Source organism: Gavialis gangeticus, unplaced genomic scaffold (genome assembly GCF_001723915.1).
Source record: "Gavialis gangeticus isolate Ggan-Ray unplaced genomic scaffold, GavGan_comp1, whole genome shotgun sequence".
NCBI classification, from domain to species: Eukaryota; Metazoa; Chordata; order Crocodylia; family Gavialidae; genus Gavialis; species Gavialis gangeticus.
In genome coordinates this window covers 67,359,749-67,378,211 of record NW_017728993.1, presented here as the reverse complement: position 1 = coordinate 67,378,211, position 18,463 = coordinate 67,359,749, and the positions used below count along the sequence as shown (strand labels likewise).

At 39.6% G+C, this 18,463-nt stretch overlaps 1 protein-coding gene across 14 annotated transcripts in view; it reads right to left on the bottom strand.

Annotated features, from left to right (window-relative positions):
* Window positions 1–18,463, bottom strand: part of PRRC2C (proline rich coiled-coil 2C) — a 95,342-nt gene that overhangs the window by 27,600 nt on the left and 49,279 nt on the right. For 8 of the 14 annotated variants that reach the window (XM_019501913.1, XM_019501919.1, XM_019501916.1 and 5 more), the window contains exons 23-28: window positions 13,046–13,135; window positions 11,124–11,225; window positions 5,550–5,760; window positions 4,394–4,597; window positions 3,599–3,720; window positions 1,401–1,537 (exon numbers count right to left, since the gene is read on the bottom strand). In XM_019501913.1, coding sequence (XP_019357458.1) covers window positions 1,401–1,537; window positions 3,599–3,720; window positions 4,394–4,597; window positions 5,550–5,760; window positions 11,124–11,225; window positions 13,046–13,135 — 866 coding nt within the window. The remainder of the gene's footprint in view (window positions 1–1,400; window positions 1,538–3,598; window positions 3,721–4,393; window positions 4,598–5,549; window positions 5,761–11,123; window positions 11,226–13,045; window positions 13,136–18,463) is intronic. The other 6 variants (XM_019501914.1, XM_019501918.1, XM_019501922.1 and 3 more) reach the window with 3 other exon arrangements.

Here is an 18,463-nt window from a genome sequence, read left to right as displayed (position 1 = left end):
GCCTCCACAATAGAAGGCTGAGGGGGATATAGCAGCCTGTTACAAGCTAGTCAGAGGGGACCAGCAGGCATTGGGGGAGCCTCTGTTCCCCTGAGCACTACCAGGAGTGACTAGAAATAATGGTCATAAGCTGGCACAAGGTAGATTCAGACTAGACATCAGGAGGTGCTACTTCACTGTCAGGGCAGCTAGGATCTGGAACCAACTTCCAAGAGAAGTGGTGCTGGCTCCTACCCTGGAGGTCTTTAAGAGGAGGCTAGATGAACACCTTGCTGGGGTCATTTGACCCCAGTACTCTTTCCTGCCATGGCAGGGGGTTGGATTTGACCATCTGCTCTTCTGACCCTTTGGTTCCTTCTGACCGTACCAACTATGAAACTATGAATTGGCAGCCCCCATCCCCAACTGGATTCAATCAGTTGGGTGGGCTGGATCTGGCCCACAGGCCATATTTTGCTCACCTCTGCTATAGAGTCAGGCAGCAGGGAAGCAAGTACAACTTAATTTAATGGCAATATTTGACCAGGAAATAAATCATTTTGTTCTCTTGGCCACAAGGTTTTCCAAAAACCTCACTACAGCAATTGTGACAGCTCTTTAATATTGTCAGCTAAATCTGTGGATGTCAGCAGTTACTTTTTAACAACTAATATTTTAGCCATCATCTCAGCCTTTTAGATTATTGTCAAGACCACAGTCCTTAATAATAAATGTATTATACATATATTTTCCCCTGCACCATCCTCTCTCATCCAGCAACTAAACACTGGAGTCCACCTGGAAATATTTACGTTTGTTTTATTAAGAACTGATTTATTCTAGTTGGGTGGCTGTCTTCAGAATGGAAGAGTTCAAGTACACTCTCAGAAGTCTTCCTTCAAATTAATTGTTTCTTTAAAAGCCATGTTTAAAATGCAGTTAAACCTCACTCCTAATGTTAGTTTATAAACTGCAGCACAAGACAGAACTGAACAGCCATTCCTGTGCATACTTGGGGGCTGAATGAGTTCCTATGAAGCCAATACAAAAGACCCCCAAAATGAAGTGCTCAGGAGAATCAGTTGTGGATTACAGGATGTCAGATGTTTTCAAGACAGTGCACACACTTCTCTTACAGTAATTTTAAAAAAATATAGTTGTAATTTCCATGGAAATAACAACATTGTAATTTGCCACAGAGTTTGCAGCACTGTGAAATAAAAAAAGGTTATCTGCTGGTCCATTATGTACAAGTCAAGTTTTATTACTAGATTCTTATCCAACAGTTTACAAAGGTTTTTAAAATTAGACCTCAGTATTACTCTGAATGAGACTAACATTTGAAAATTATGTATTGAGGGAGTGGAGGGACACCATAGACTGATCTCATGTCTATTTTCTCATTCAAGCAAAACACTTACCTATATGGCTGTAAAGAAGAGTTGAATAATTCTTGAGCCTGAGAAACAGCAGGGGCTGCTCCTAAACTCAACTGGGCTTGATGCTGTCCTTGCAGAGGTGCATAGATAGGGATTGGTATCTGCTGAACGGAAGCAGGCTGTGATAAAAACAGGTAGTTACACTCCACATGTAGATGATATTTTGCTAGTCAAAACTTTACAGAAAATATCCTACACCTAATGTGTACCAGAGTTTTCAATATGGATCAAACTGAAAAATGGGAGACTAAAAAGTAGTTGCATATCAAATACCAAATACTGCACAGAGAATTTTCTAAACTGAAACTAGATACAATTAATAACTTGACAGCAAGGAAAGCAACATTTTCATATTACCCTGGTTTCTAAGGATGTCTTTTGTAAGAATATTTGAGCATATATTTTAAGAAATTTAAATCTTTTAATTTATTCTTCTTTGGCATGATTTCCACATACCTTATTATGCATGACAATTGTAGTTTTAAAACCACTGATTTTTTTTTTTATGAGAGGGAAAAAGCAGCTACAAAAGAAACAAGATTTACTGGCTGTTTACAATAGACTTTAGTCATTCTTTTTCCTGTTAAATATGCACTAAGTGCGTGCAATATGTGCAGTTTAGTTGAGAGTGCTAGTACAACCCATAACTTATTTATTAAACTATCTGAGGATCAAGCATCTGGCCCACATTTCAGGAATAGCATACCAGCTACAGCATTAGCAGAGTCTGGTTACAGCTGGCTGAAATTGCCAATTTCCAATTTCATGAGTTTTCCAAGGTCTCAAAAAAATGTTTTGTTAAGTTTTGTTTTGGATCAAATGGGAACAAAACCCATCTTAAAATTTCCAGTAAACCAGAAATTCTGAAAAAGAAAAAAGTTGGGGCAACACTGACTTTTCATTTCCGAAATGAAATATACTCACTGGGGCTTGAAAGCTGCTCTGTAAAACTACAGAACCACGAGTTCTAGTTTTTTTTGTATGTAGCTCTACAAAACTGGCAGTCAGTTACAACTGCTATTGCTAAAACCAATTTCAGTGAGCAGCTCCTGGAGCTGTAAGAGTCTGTGGCTCTGAAGTAGCCTCTCCATGAAGACTACGTGCTCCATCTGGGAATCCCAGGCTACCTCTACTACTAGGCTCCTAGGGCCTGGGAGTGTGTCTCAGAAGCTCCAGACATAGTCCCAGCTTTGTGAGAGCAGTCCAAGAACCAAACCCCAGTTAAAACAGAGGTCAGAGGTTAAATCAATCCTGAAAGCATTTTAAATCAAACCCAAGACATTCTGAACAAAACATAACAGCTTCAACACGTCAAAGTTTTCCAGGTTTACTGGACTGTTTCCAACCATGTATATATTCTATTCCATAATGAAACCAGTAATTAATATGCAAGAGCCAGCTGACAAAGGAAATGCAAAAGATCCAGTGGTTGGAAGATAAGGCTAAAAAAACTGAATTGGAATAGCTTGTTTTAAAAAAGGGACAGGTAATTAGACAATAGAACAAATTGAAATAAATGAGCCAGCTAATTTTTTATAGCGTTAAGTCCATAAATAGAGGTTAAGTGACTAAGAATCCTGCTCTAGGTAAATGGTCAACAACATTTTCCAGAAGTAGGCCAGAATGACTCAGTTTGGGTCCAAGGCAGGCTGTAACTAGGAGCTAGCCATCACTATTTCTCCCAGCCTCCTGGTTGCAGTGCAGCACAGCGCAGTGGAAGCTCCCTGCTGCTCATGTTGCAAGTGCCAAAGTCCCCTGACTCTGATCCGCAACCAATGGCTCCATGGGCCATATACATTGCTGAGCCCTGCTCTAAAATAAAGAGACTCTATAGCATTCTTCCTTATTATCATACAGACAAACAACTTTAACTGTAGGAAGTCAATCCATAACAGTACTCAAGGCCAATGAGCCCATCTTGCAGCCATGTGAACATTTCTAGCATAAATGTTTGCTCTTGTATGAAGTACAAAACTAAGCTTCTCTTGCAACATTTCTACAAAGAAAGCTTTGCTCACAAGAAGGTTAAATGTAAGATAAGGCTGTATTACACAGCAGGCTGAATTAAAGGTGGGAAAGGCAATGCAACTTAATATTTTCAGACTCTTCCCCCCGGTCAACTGTGCTCCAGTTATCACAACTTTAAAATGAAGGTTCAAATGAGCTGAATTTCCAAATACCTGTGAAAGTCCTGGTTGAAAGCCTTGCTGTTGAGCCAGGGAAGGTGGAGCCAGACGTGCATGCTGGGTATTGAAGAGGTGGCTTGTGTCCATGTAGAAAGCTGGGATCTGAGCTGCAGGACCTCAGAAAAATAAGAAAATTAGTATCTGAATGCTAAATATTTTCCTTCTGGGCAGGTTTAACATCTACTGTTGGACCAGCAGCCAGATAAAGTGACAGGTTTTCAAGCATATATTGACTATTGGTCAAACTGCCATAAAGAAGGGCTGAGGAAGTTTTCAGAGACAAAAGAATTTGGCCCTTAACTGCCCTTAAGCGTTCCTGCAAAGCTTGCCCCTCGCTGTGGCTATGAATTCTGACATGCTGAATTCTGCGGAGACCCATTAAATGCTTTGTTTAGATCTGTTTAAAGCATGTTAACTTGTAGCATAAAGGGAAAAAATTTGCTTTCTTAATGGCTAAATAGCAATCTCACAAAAAAGTAACTTTGCTAAAGAAAGACTAGCGAGTTTTAAACAAAAATAAGTTTAAAATAAAAAAGCTCAGAAGATGTTTTTTCCATCTTCTACACTATTCCACATAGATACTTAAGGGTAGCATGTGACCACAGCATACAGACAGAGCCATACCAATGGACAATTAAGTATCATTCTGTTTTTGCTGCAGGCAGGAAAGCCTTTATTTGAATTTGCTAGCTTCAGAGGTGTATTGAGATGCGTTTTTAAAAAGCCCCATCAGCATACTTAAGTAAACTCCACAGCAAACACACTTATTTCCCAACCGTACACTATTACCTGCTGCAGACTGAGACACATAGACCTGTGGACTCTGTTGCTGCTGGGCAATAAGGGATGGCATGCAGCTTAGCTGGGAAAAGTGACTGGCTGAAGGAAGGCTGCTTGTCTGCAACTGCTGTGGTTTCACTTTACATATATTAGGTGGGTCTGAGGTGGTTGTAGTCTTTGTACTCAGTGAAGAGGTTGTGTATGTTCCAGCTCCTAGAATAGGAAGAAAAAAAAAAGAGGCATCAGGTACCATGAATGGTTTATTTGAAATGGTAATTAAAATGGTCTAGTTTTGGCATAACTCTGGAAGTATGGACTACTACTGATACAAGGTAATAATAAATACTTATGTAACCCGTTATATTTATTCTAATCATGAACCAAGGAAGTAAATAACAGAAAAAGCTAGAGACAATATCACCAGTCAGTTAAGATAGGATATTTTTTTAAGAGCACCATAAATGCTTCCTCCTCTTTAAAAAAGGAGTAAGCAATGCACAACACTGGACATTAAGTTATTAGTTATAGCTTAAGCAAGCTGACATTTAATTGATAAAATGTTACATCATTTTCCCAAGTGAAATGCAGTAGGATCAGACACTTTACTGTTAATGCTTAGGCAAAGAAGTTGAGAAACTTTTTTATATGGAAGCCTTGTGAGAGAGCATTACTATGTCTGATACAGGGAGGCTCGATGTCAGTTCAGCCCTTCAGATGCTACTTTATAGCAAAGCAAAGCAAAGCAAAGCAAAGCAAAGCAAACACTGGAAACTTTGTGGTATCTGTAGGAATTGTGAAGCTGTCAGTTCCTGGCTTCTCCTAATTTTCACCCAGCTGGTCTTGGAGTGGGAAAGTCACTTTTATTCACTACATTTTCTGTATGGTTAGCTAAAGAGAAGGAGGGAAAAGTTTCCATATCCCAGCATTCTCTTCAGTAGGCTGTCCAGTGAAACTATATGGGAACAAAGTTCTTCCAGTAGTGCTTTCTAATGAGCCCTAGCTCTGGCCAGACACTGGAATACATTTCCTCTCACCTTTAATGAAAGTTGTATACATTCCTCCAAAAGGGGAATCTCTCTCAAAACAACAACGGAGACATAATCAAAAGTTAACAAACAACTTGGCAAAATGGGCAATGCAACAGTCAATCTGAAAGTACTTGTACCTGAGAGTGAAGTTGTAGGCGTAACTGATGCCACAGGAATAGGAGGCATTGATGCACTTGAGAAAGAGCTGTAACCACCACTGCTTGGTCCACTGCTACTGCTACTGCTGCCACTGTTGCTACCAGTGATGGGAGATGCTGCTGAGGTTACTGGTGAACTCTTCTCCCCCACATTTGGAGAATTCTCCCATGCTTTGCGTGCAGATTCCATCTATTTGGGGGGGAGGGGAGGGGGGGAGAGAAGACATAAATAACGTATTTAGAAGGTTTTGGTTCAGCTGCTTCTCACATTTTAAATATTCTTTTTAGTTGAAAAGAAATTTTAGACACGTGAGCCTCCTTGCTTTACAGCTATTATTTGTGTGAATGTAGTATTGTGCAAAGACAGAACGTCTGAAGTGGGACTATCCAAATAATTCTCATTAACTACCTCACTGATAGAGCACTTTAATATTCAGTATCCAAGGTAACACTTGCTTTGTTTTATTTATTTTGAGATGCAATGGGAAAAAAAGAAAACACAAGATAAATGTAATTTCTTAAGCAATTAAGTTACTTTTAAAGTAGTTTCTTGAAGACATTCCTTTAAAAAAAAAAGAAGTTTTGATAAGACATTGGCACAGAGGTAGAAAGAATTCCTCTGTGACTGGATATAGCTAATGCACCTTTCAATGACAAATGTCAACTTAAGAAACATGAGTCTCCGTCTTCAACGGAATTTTTAACCATTTAGGGATGTGCAGAGATCTTTTATTTAAGATATACTGAACACAACTATGTATCATCTTTTGTGATTTTAACATGCTGTAAATGAGATAAGCAGACTAGTTATGTGGTATGTTTGGCTGCAAATACAAAAACCATTACATAATAATTATGGGATTGAAACTGTGCCAAATATAGTACTCTCCCGTATTATATGCATTAGGGTTTTTTAATCACATTTTTTCCCTTTACTTCAAGTCATTTTTTAAATTTTGTACAGCAGAAAATAAAATTAGGATCAAATAGACTTTTGAAGAGTTTCTTAAAAATTTCTGAAGTCCTCCTCCTATTGACCTAAGTCTACTGTTTGATTGGGGCAATACCAATAGGACTTTATCACTTTATGGTTTTAGCAAAAAACCTTAGAATTTACTGCAATTCTAGAAAGTACTGACTTGTTACTGAAAGAGGGAAGGAGATGTATTAATGTACAAATTAGACCTGCTAATCTGAGCCCTAAATATGCTCTAGGGAATTCTACAGCAACACACACCTTTTCCCATCTTGATCATGGAAATCAAGCAAGTGGAAACCCTAGATCAGCAATTCTCAACCAGGAAACCAAAGCATCCTGAGATGCAAAGAGATTCTGAACAGTGCTATGGAGAACCACAAAATCACCTATGTAATTCACAATATAAACCCAGAGATTTCAAATAGGAATCCGGTGTCAGAAACATGCTGACCAGCTGTGGTATCTCTGAGTTCTTTGCAAAAGAAAAAAAAATGCTTTATTTTTCTGTAGTCAAAACACACTGGTGAAAGCTAAGAGCTGGCAATTTTTGACAGATGCCCCAAATCTAATGAGGGGCATCTCAAGTCTAATAAGGTTGAGAACCACTGCTTTAGTTGTCTAATCTGCAGTTCTTTATCTTTATTCTTTTCTAAACCACTCAGGGCAGGGGACTGTCATTAGCTTTTATCCTGCACAGAGGCAGGCATACTTTCAGTGTTCAGATATAATCAAAATGGCTTGGACACATTTGGATTTATGTGGAGCTTTTCATTCAACTGAATATATAGCCTCTAAAGACCTTGTCTCCACATTAAGCAGAATAGCTGTAACCACTTCATTTTATTTAAATCTATCTGGGCAAGGTCTAGATACTCCCAAGTTCTTTTACACTTTGTCCAGCTATCACAGAACAGGACAAAAAACCAATATGTAGAAAATGGGCAGAAGACAAATTGATAATTATCAAAGTTCTATTCTTTGATTGATTCGAAAACAAATGCAGTTTTGTAGTTAATTTCTACTGAAGAGTAAAATGGAAAAGAACAGAAGAACTGTCCCAAAATAGTTCAAACCCAAATACAAAACAGAAAATTAGTCACCAATTTCCTATTTTGGAACTACCTTCTCTCCTAGGCCCATGCTCTTCAACTACGTTTCTGCTACTAAAGTTATCAGAAAGGCTAGATTAGAACTTTTACACAGCATTTCCATCATTATACAAGACAAGTACTTTTCAAAGCTAGAGAGAAACATTATACTTTAACTACTACTAAGAATATAAACTCTTAAAACAATTGTGCAGTCTCTTTCATGAAGTGATCTCTGCATGAGACCATCAGAACTATTTGCAGCTATGAATCATTGACGCTTGGATCAGAAATCACTGCTTGGATCTTGAAGAACCTTTCCTGCTTGGAAAAGACAATGGACAACAAGGTCTAATTAGAATTTGCAGAGAAGCTTCTGCCAGGTCCAGTTTTGTTGCAAGATCTACAAAGATTCCAGTAATAGCAACTGCTAGAATAGTCATCCTGAATTTTGCCTTTCAACCTCACTGCCTAGGATCCAGTCTGACTCAGGCTTCTCATGACTTGTATCATACAGAGCCTGAAGTGGAATCTTTAGGACGGGGTGACAAACATATGACTCGCATGCCACATGGCACAAATCCCAGAGCAGCAAGAACAGCTGCAGCATGGTACAGTCTGTCCACTAGCAGGCTCTCTGCACATGGTGGCTGCCTCAGTCCAAATGTGCTGCATATATGTTGCTTGTAGGTGTTGTGTGCAGTGCAAGTCCTGGACTGGTTGGAGCAGGATTTATGTGCAGGGGTGCCCACTACATACAGTATAGCTGCTGCTCAGGCGGGACTGCACTGCAGGTGGAGTCCATTCCCATCATTCTGGGATTCGTGCCACATGCAGCATGGATCCTAGACCAGGTGGAGTGGCTGCCAGATCCCATATGCTGGGGGAGGAGAACGAGGAGGAGGAAGGGGAGGGAGTCAAATCTGGCCCATGGACTAGCCCTGCACCACTCATTTGGCCCACACAGGTGGATGAATTTGACACTCCTGTTTTAGGATCTACCCATGTTCAAGGGTGAGAACCCCTTCAGAAAAGCTGTGTCGCTCTGCCTTGCAAAATCAGAAAACAGAGGAAGTATGGGTGTAGAAGGATCTACATAGTTCCAGTGGTGTCTATGCTGCACCCAACAAACCAAATGTATGCTTGGGAGAAAACAGCTCTCCTGATGCTCCAGCTTTTGAAAAGCAGTTAGTTTAAATCTTTTTTCTGTGCTCTTTGATGCACTCTCTCTTCTTTTATCCTCTTCTCTTTCACCCAATGATTCCTTTTGGGCTTCACTGCCCATCTAAATTATCCAGAGCTTCACCATTTGTTAAAGAAAAATTGATCAGGAAGCTAAAGTACGCTTCCATTTGCAAATCCAGATTTTTACCGATTAGAAAAACAAAATGGAGGCCAGATTCCTTGACAAAGGAATCTATTACCCACAGAAGAACCGTAGAAAGCTTCTGAAAACAGAGGTGTGCTGTGTAGGTGAGTCCAGGACAATCTTGGGCTTTCCCTCCCAAAGAGCCTTGGGTCAAGGATATAGCTGGCTGAGTCCTGACAGGCCTGGCTTGCCTTCGAAGTCTTGGTTGATGCAAGGAAAGCAGATGTCTCCATCATGCCTTCCAAGATGGGAAGGCATACCGTAGTAGAGTGATGCTGAAAACCAGAACCAATAATAGTGATGTGCCTCTTCTGTGCCACTTTACAGACAGCTTTCCATGACAGGAGATGCAGAAACAAAGAGAAGTTTTGAAGGTTATTCCATTTCTCAAAGAGCCTTATCTTTTAAAGGAAGGAGAGAACTTTTTGCTTGATGCTGTACCCCAAAATTGTCCTTTAAAAAATGAAGGATAACATTAAACAGGATCAGGAAAAAAATCAGCTCTTTTGTAGGGCTACCAAAGGCAGAGAAAATGTCATGAAGGTGGTAGGCTTACAACATGTCTTGAACCAACTTTTAGAAACAACCACCTTTTAGAATTTGCAGAAGAGGCAAGACTCAAGTACTAGCAGAGGATAACTGAGGAAAAGAAAGGCTTCCAGATCAAGCAGTAATGCTCAAAGGACACCTTCAGGGAGCACTGCACTGCAGCACAGATATTTGATATATTTCCTCATCCTGCATACAATCTATCGTTTATTAAGAAGAAACAAGTCACCATGGAATCAAAATGCCAGAACAAGAAGTTACTGGACATAAGGAAAATACACAAAATAAACTTCCCACTCTGCTCAGCAAACTAGTGTGGCACTCTCAAAAGTATCACCTTATGGTAACATTCCTATTTGTAGCAGCTATTTAGTAATATGAACCAGATATATTTTTATTAACATTGAGATACAATGCAGATTTTATAGGTAATTACACTGAAGTCTAACAGGCAAGCAGAGTCCTTTGCTCAATTACTCCCTTTCTTTTCTAGCCCTCTCCCCTAAATAAAGACTACTCTTTTTTAAAAAACGGATATTAAAAAGTTTCTCAAGAATAATATTAAACAGAAAGGGGAGAAGATTTAACAGACAACAGTTAACAGTAACTAAAGCAAACACTAACAGACGGTACTATAATGATATAATCTAGTATGCTCTGATCTGACATAGAACCATTTTAATAAGATAAGAGCTCACTAGGATCGACAGTTTCAAAACCTGTCTCCAGTGATGTGTTTCAGCTGTTTCTGAGACAGTTCCATTTTGAACAACATTTTACCTTAATACCAGAAACTGCAATGCTTTTCAAAGAGTACCATCACAACACTCTTCCAGGGCACTGAAGAATACCAATACTTCAACACTGCTGTAAGCCAAGATATCAACTTAACGTTAGCATCTTACAGACCACACCACAGACCAACTCCTAACATCAAAGCTGAATAAGTGCCATAACCAAAAAGTTCTTAACAGTTTTGTTCTATAATGCTAAACAGTAAAGGAGCACGAAATGCCAACCAAATACCAAAGCACTTATAAACTGGCTTATAAGATACAATAACTATTCATATAAAACTTAGCTTTCAACCTTTCATTATCTACTACTCCAGTCATCTGATTCTATAGGTCACCCGTTAGTAAACCAAACGCACTGAAACTCAAGCACTGCCTGCCAAAACCACCATGCTAGCCAGCTCTCTAAAAACCTGCACCACAAAACTAACCAGCTTGTTTTGTACAGATCTGTCTACCAGTAAGTCAAAATTTGATGGGTTTCTATCATGAATAGCATGGTATGATATTTTATACTCTTTCATGTACCTAGGATTAATCCTCTGGGTAGTGGTAGTCAATACTGGCTGATGCCAAGTGTTAATGCAAAATGGAGTTAAAAATATTTAGAAGTTTAATGTATCCCTTTGATACCTCCTTTTTCAGCTGTTTATATGCAAAAGTAGTTTGGCAGAGGAAACAAAGGAAGGCTCCAAAAAAGGTTCACCAGCAAGATCTCCATTAACTTTCCCCCTGCATGCAAGAAAATGACCCTTAGAGGGATGTGGTACATACCTTGAGGGTGAGGTCCACGGTAGCGGGAGAAACTGGAGTTAGGCTGGAGCTCTGTTGTAGAGTCTCCCTCCTAGGGAGGGGAAGGGTGTGGGGCAGGGGCACCTGAAAGGCAGGCAACACATATCACATTCTAACTAAGTCTACTACAAAAGCCCCATAAAAAGCAAAAGCTCAAGCGGTGCTAATGGACTACATTTTCTTCAAGGCTTGAGCATATGGCAGGGATGTTTTGACAAAATAGGATGAAAATTTGGTAGTTAGGGGAAAGTGGTTTAGGATGTGCTCATGAAATGCGAGTCATCTCTTGAAGAGAGACTTCAGACTCTTTTTTCTGTGCACCAATGTTTTCTGTATAATCAAATGTCAATTAGCTCAAAACATCAGTTTAGTGTAACGAGGTACACAAAATTATCCCAAGCCAAGCTTGGCCTTTCCAGGGCCCATTGCACACACTGATTTTAGTGTCCGCTTAAGCTTTGAGATGCAACTCTATAAAAGAGGAAGGTTTATTCTTCAAAGTCAAAGGATTATGCAATAAGAAGAAACGAACCTGTCAGTGGATGCTTGAATATAGTGATTTTTAGCTTCCTAACTTTCCATGGGATTCATACATAAAGTCCAAACTGAGGAAAGAGAGAACTTGACAAAATGCCATGAATATCTTTGCCCACGAAAATGCCAATGATGAATTTGCTAAAGGTTCTAATGTGAGGTTTGAGAAAGCATTGCCATAACCATCTTGTAGGGCTCTTACTCCTATCCATCATTGTCTCTTCATTTAGTTAGTCATGCAGAGCTGCCACAGGATGAGATGAAGCTAACCTAAAAATACAGAGACTAAAACTCTGAAACCAGACAAGAGCACAAATCCCTTGTTGCTGGGAACCCCCAATTCCTACATAAATCCAACTCTAGCAGACAACAAGGGAACACTACATTTACTAGCACCAAGGAATTCAGGCAAAGCAGAATACTTTGCCTCTGATTTTAGTCTGCCACTAACAAAACACCACAAAAGGATCATAGTAATATGAACAGGAAAGGGTAACACAGAATAGCTACAAACAATATCACCATGAGAATGCTGCTATCACTAACATCTATACTTAGTAAATTAATTTACATCGCAAGCCCTCTTTGGGGAGATGCAGGAGCAGAACCTATATAGATGATGCTTCTCCCCTCCCCAAATCCACACATAGCCAACTCTGACCTAGTTATGGTTGCATTGCTCACAAAGCAGAATCACAAACTTCAGGTTTCCATCTTGACAGAGACCCCTCCACAAGGTCAAGAAAGAGCTGAAGTCACTTCAAGTCATACAGCAGTTGGCACACTCAATCACCACAACAAATGCACAAAACCAGGACTGCTGGCTTTGTGGGAAGAGCAAACACACCACATCACCACATTTGTACTTTATGTGTTAAGATTGAAATTTTTTTGTCTGCTTTCAAAGCTTCACTAATTTGTTTTCTGACAGCCTTAATTCATTTCATGATTCAGTTCAAAACTGCCTTTGTTTTAAAAATCTTGTGATCTTTCAGCCTGGTTTATAGACTCCATTAGTAAAGGGCAGGAGAAGCCAATACCACTCTACTAATTGCTGCAGAAAACAGTTTCTCTGTGAACAGTGCTATCTTGACACTCCATCTATTTTAGAATATCTAAATCTTCTACCAATTACCCATGCTTCCCAGCTTCTCTACCCTGTTTATCAACACTACATAATACCATTAAAGAACTAGGGGACAAACTGAAGCTGTCTTTTAGAGCAGAATTACAATATAAAGAGCAGTAGGTTAGTATCAAGGTAACCCTAAGCAATGGCTAAGCGAATGTAGTAACTTTTGTCTTTAAAAAGGCAGGCGTAAAACATTTTCTCCTGTCTTCCAAGTCACAAGGTTCACTCCAAGACTTACATTAGTCACCAAAGTCTCCTCCATTTTTGTACTGCTAGTGGCCACAGTATTAGGATGAGAGGAAGGTGTAGTATAGTCTGTCACAGACTCCTGTGAAGAAAAATAATTCAATTAAAAAACAAACCCCCTAACTAAACTAGTTATTTAGTTTTTGGGTTGTTTGTTGAGACCGTCTTTACAGAAGCAGTTGACCAAATAACAGACATTATTCCACCACCTATTCATTTTGTCAGAAGGCCTATCACTGCTGAGTCACTAAATACTAGATAAATTTGTGCAAGAGTTCAGCTCTCAGAGACAGCATATCCCTGGATGGCCTGGTTCCCTAAATAACGTAATTTGAATCAAACACACTTCTAAAGCTAGAACATATAAAAAGTTAAATGCAACTGAACAGGTTTTTAAACACTATGTAGCAGTAAATAAATGGAAGAAGTATCAGTATGGAAAGAATGCAAAACTCACATAAGTGATATAAAGATGAAGACCTTCAGAAATACTGCACCAGAAGAGTGGTCAAGATCACAACCAAGGACAACTATTAGCTCCAAGTCCATGAAAACACTTATTTTGCATAGAAGACGACACGCTGGGTTCACCCTAACACCACTATTTGAAGCTATATTAAAATTCTTGAGAAAAAGTAGCAGTAATATATTCCAAAAATTATTTTCTCGTGCCAGCCAGCTTAGTGTGACCAAACAGATTTTAGGAGTCCGGGTAAAAGGGTGATAGTTCCACAGTATTAAAGTATTCTTTAAACAATGATTTTAAAAAGCTCCTAACATCAGGCATATTAGGAAAGGAAATGGGTTAGAGCAAGGGATGCTGTAAAGCGAGACAAATGCAACTGCTATTGTTCCTAAATCCTTTCCTGAAAGTGCCTATTTAGTGATTTTCCCCTGAACGAGGAAGTGTGCCATTGGATTTCTACAGTGAAAAGTGATTTAATGGAAGGAAGGGAATGAAGATCCCAGTCCATCTGTGGTGAAACCAGTAAGCTCATCTGCTTTAATATCTAACATTTCCTTTAGGTGTACCACATTAAGATGTGATGGTCACTATTACTGAAGTGGATGTAGCCAGCAACTACCATTTGCTATATGTGTAGTACTACGAGTCGAAGGCCATCATTAGCTCCAGGACCTTCTAACAATACATACATAGTGAACAAGCCTGGTATACCAACTGATACCGACTTGAAAATTCCTATTTTTTTCTCTGCAGTGACGACATTAACTTCCAGCAAGGCATCGTCAAGCTGGTGATGACATACTAGGCCCAGTGACCTATTTTAGTTCTAGACTTCTGGTTATCAGAGTAAACACAATGGAATATTCAGAATCCATTTACTCTGGTGAATGCTTTGACTTGAGATACCTAGGGAACCCAACCCAAAGAACCTCCTCAATATGTGATACAATCACAACCACGACCAAGGACTGATTTCTAGTGGGCATTATACAATCAGATGCTTTAGATATTTGTGTCTTAAGAAATGTCTTCTGCTTTAAGAAGATTTCCCAGGCTTCTTGTTGTTTTTACCTCACACTGGGCTGAACACCACTGGGACAAGACTGAAGAACCAAACTCAGGAATTTTCACTACCAGTGCTGACACATTTATCATTTCCAATGTACATAACCACAAAGGTCCTATTCTCCATATGATGCTAATATAATTACAGACAACAAGTACCAGACTTGAGAATTAGGCTTACTGTTTAAGCATGGGAACAGGTATATATGCCTATTTTCCATGTCTGCAGTCCTCGTTAACAAGACAGCGATTAAAATACCAAGACACTTAAGAGTACCATGTAAAAGGCCTGCATTTCTTTTGCAAAAGGATAAATTTATTTTGGCAAAAAGCCTGAGAAATGCTTTGAATCAGAATGTACAAGTATCCATCCAATAAACTGATGCAAAATCCATCATTCTTTGGAATACAAAAACCCCAACCAAACCTAAAAGCAACCCCCCCCCCAGTATATGTGCCCCAGTTTGTTTTGCAACTGCTATCCAAGTGTTCTGCAACTACTGTTTTTTTTAAGTTTCCTCTATAAAAATGAATCCTTTGCCCAAAAAAGTTTTGGGGCATCCAGGATCTGGATGTGTACACATATTCAAATAATCTGGGAAAAATTCTGTCAGGTTAGTTTTCTGGTAGAAAAACTTACCAGGAGACCCCTGGACAGACATTTGCATGCTGAGCCACTGAGGAGTAGAGCTTGCAGTGCTGATTTGCACAGCCAGGGGGGCCCTGTGCACACACCTCAGGGTGCTCTGCAAGCTCCTTCAGTCTGCCTGGAGAGAGATGGCTGCAGTGTGCAGGGAAGCCCTGGTTGGCTGACCCAGACTACTCGGGGACAGCTGGAGTCTCCCTGCAGCACAACGTGGGGGCTGTAAAGGAGTCATGTTCTGCTCCTTGCTTGGCTGCAGCAGTACAATGCAGCCTGAATACCACATTGCTGCTCTCTAGAGACTACAGTAAAGAGCAGGGAGTTAGTACAAACAACACTGCCAAGAGAAATTTAACTGCCCATTCAACTGTTTTGTGTCTGGCAGAATTAGATGTTCCAACACACCCTGTAAACTGTATTGGTATTCATTACAGAACATATGGAGGATATGGAGACTGACATCAAGGCTATGGAAGTTTCTAAGATAGTCTTTGCTGGTATTTCAGTTGGCTTCCTGAAAGAGTGACCAAAAAGATTCTAGCAAACCAGAGAACTGACCATTTCCTTAACTGAAACAACTGGATGCAAGACACATTTCTGGATTTGCAGCTCTAACCAGACATTTGTATAGGCCCTAAGCCGTTTCCAAGTGCTTTGCAAATACTGTAATACAGAAGTGCCTTGCTAACACTGAGTTCAGACATAACACTCCTGTAAGGTAAGGAACTATCATCCCTAGTATCTGGCTGGTGAATTAAATAAGAAATTAAATGACTCTCTCAGGATCACACAGGAAACATGTTGTAGAACTGGAAACTGAACACCAACATTTCAGCAGCTCTGATCCAGTGCTCCTAAAAAGAACTTCTGAAAACACCGTTCAGACATTAACCTTTCTTCCACTGAATTAGGAAGTAAGGGGGTCTTCTTTTCAGACTACAAAAGTTGTGCCATTTGCCTTCTCCTTCAATAGCTCAAGATTATTAATAATTTAGCAAGACATTTTGCTGAAGAAATTCACAAAACTTACAAGGGACTGAACAACCAAAACAATAGCATCAGAAAATGTGAGAAAGCAAACTATAAAAAGAACCAAGTTTTTGCTTTAAAAAAGCCCAAAAGTCTTCTCTAATATGTTTTTTTCTCTTTACCTAGTTTTTTACATAGGGAGCTTAAATTTCTTGCTTTTGCTTGAAGAATCAATGGGTAACCAAATAACCCATAAGTAATAAGTGGAACTAAGGCAACTTAAAGGGAAAGGAATTTTTTGGGGGAAACAATTTGTATTAATACCTTCTTGACTCATCATCCAGTTGAGAAGAAGTGTCCTTGGGGATTTTCAAACGCTGTCCAACTTAGGACAGCTTCCATACCAAAGCACTCATTCGTTTGAAAGCCTTCCTCCAGAAAGATAAGACACAATGTTCCCACAACCACTCCAATATTAAAGTTTTATAAAGCTTCTACTTCTTTACCCTTTTCAGATGTTTTACTTAATACAGAATCCAGAAAGACCACAAAACCCTTCTGAAGGTATCTACTTGATGGTACAAACGAGCATAGGAAAAGATTAGTGTATTAGTGCTAGTGATAGTCAGCATTTTGCTCTGACACACTTCTCATTATGAAGGCTTCCTCAAAAAAAAAATCCCAAAAGATGGTTTTGTTCTCTGTACTTCAGACAGGTGAGAATGAGTTGCTATGGCCCTGGGACTAGAACAAGATGTTATTAAGGTCAGCCCACACAGTGAACTCAACACAGGAAGTGATGCCCAAACCAGAAGCGGGAGGTGGGAAGAAACTGCACAGCCAAGGTGAAATCATAGCCTCCATTCCAATTGCAAAGAATATCCATTCAGTACAGGTTACACTCCAATCCTGCCTGGAAATATAAAGGTGTTATTGATCCTAATGTTGAGCATGTTTGTTAGCAATTTATATCTGCTGGTTCAGCAAAGCCTGATACAATCAAATGCACAGAAGACAAAACAGAAGAACAGCGGCATTGAACTTAAGATTCAAACTTGTGAGAACCCTTTAAAAAAAAAATCAGCAAAAAACCCATCACTGCTAGGACCAGCTGAAACCTGCCAAAACAACAAACTAGAGTAGATATTAGAGACTGTTTCTTTGCAAGGACAGAGCTCTCATGCTATACTGGTTAAGTATTCAACAATATGTGACCCCCCCCTAACCAAAGTGTAGATTGGCCTCAATTCACTGAGGTGCATGGCAACTCAGCAACAATTATTGTTGATCTTTCAGAGTTGTTTGAATTGAATTAAGTTAGAACTATTAATACATGTTCTTGAAGTGACTTTCCCCTCGCATTCCTCAGCATGAGACAGGGTGTTTCCTTTTTGTGATATATCTTTTACTGTATCAACTATATAGTTGGGAAAGAACATGGCTGAGTTATGGGCACAAACTGCCTTTCCACAGGGGCTCCAACAGCACTCTAACCCGATTCCTCAGCATGTAAAAAATAACAACCACAGAACAATAAATTTGGCAGAGGTTAGTCATATTTCCATTCAAAATTAAGCTCCCTGCATGGGACAGCATGCAACATAAATCTACCTCATTAATGGGCTGTACAGGTAAGTCTCCTGAAACGATTCCTAGCATCTAATTAAAAAACTCTGGATATTCTTTTTAATAGCTGCCAGGTGATGAACCCATTTTCTGTAGCCAGAGCTCCCACTCATTGATAGCCATATCCTGCACTACTTAGTCATCTGCAGGCTACTTTCAAGTTATGCTGAATGCCACTGGCATTCAGTGAGCCATTACAGCAGTAGCATTGTAAGGAAGCCTGGATCATATTCTCATTTTCAGGCTGCCTATTGTGAAGTCAATTTAAAAAAAAGAGTATTGCTGTTGGGCATTATTTAAAGTCTGCACAGAACAGCAGAGCTATCTGTAGAGAACCTACAGTGAAGCTTAAACAATTTAAGATGTGCTGCAACGGCACTCATCAATGGATATTCATCAGCAAAGTTTTTTAAAGTACTTTAGTCTCACTGGAACTCAAATGGGACTTGGGTATCTAAATGACTGACAACTTTTAAATAATTTTATCCCTATTAAAGCCTTATTCCAAGACAAGAAATATGTTCTTTCCCTTGGTGTGGTGCTCAGTTTCCAACTTGAAGGTTTCCACTCAAGCCTCCCTTCCATACGCTGTTGCAGCTCTCTGTTCATGATTGAGCACATCCCTCTTGCACATTCAGTCC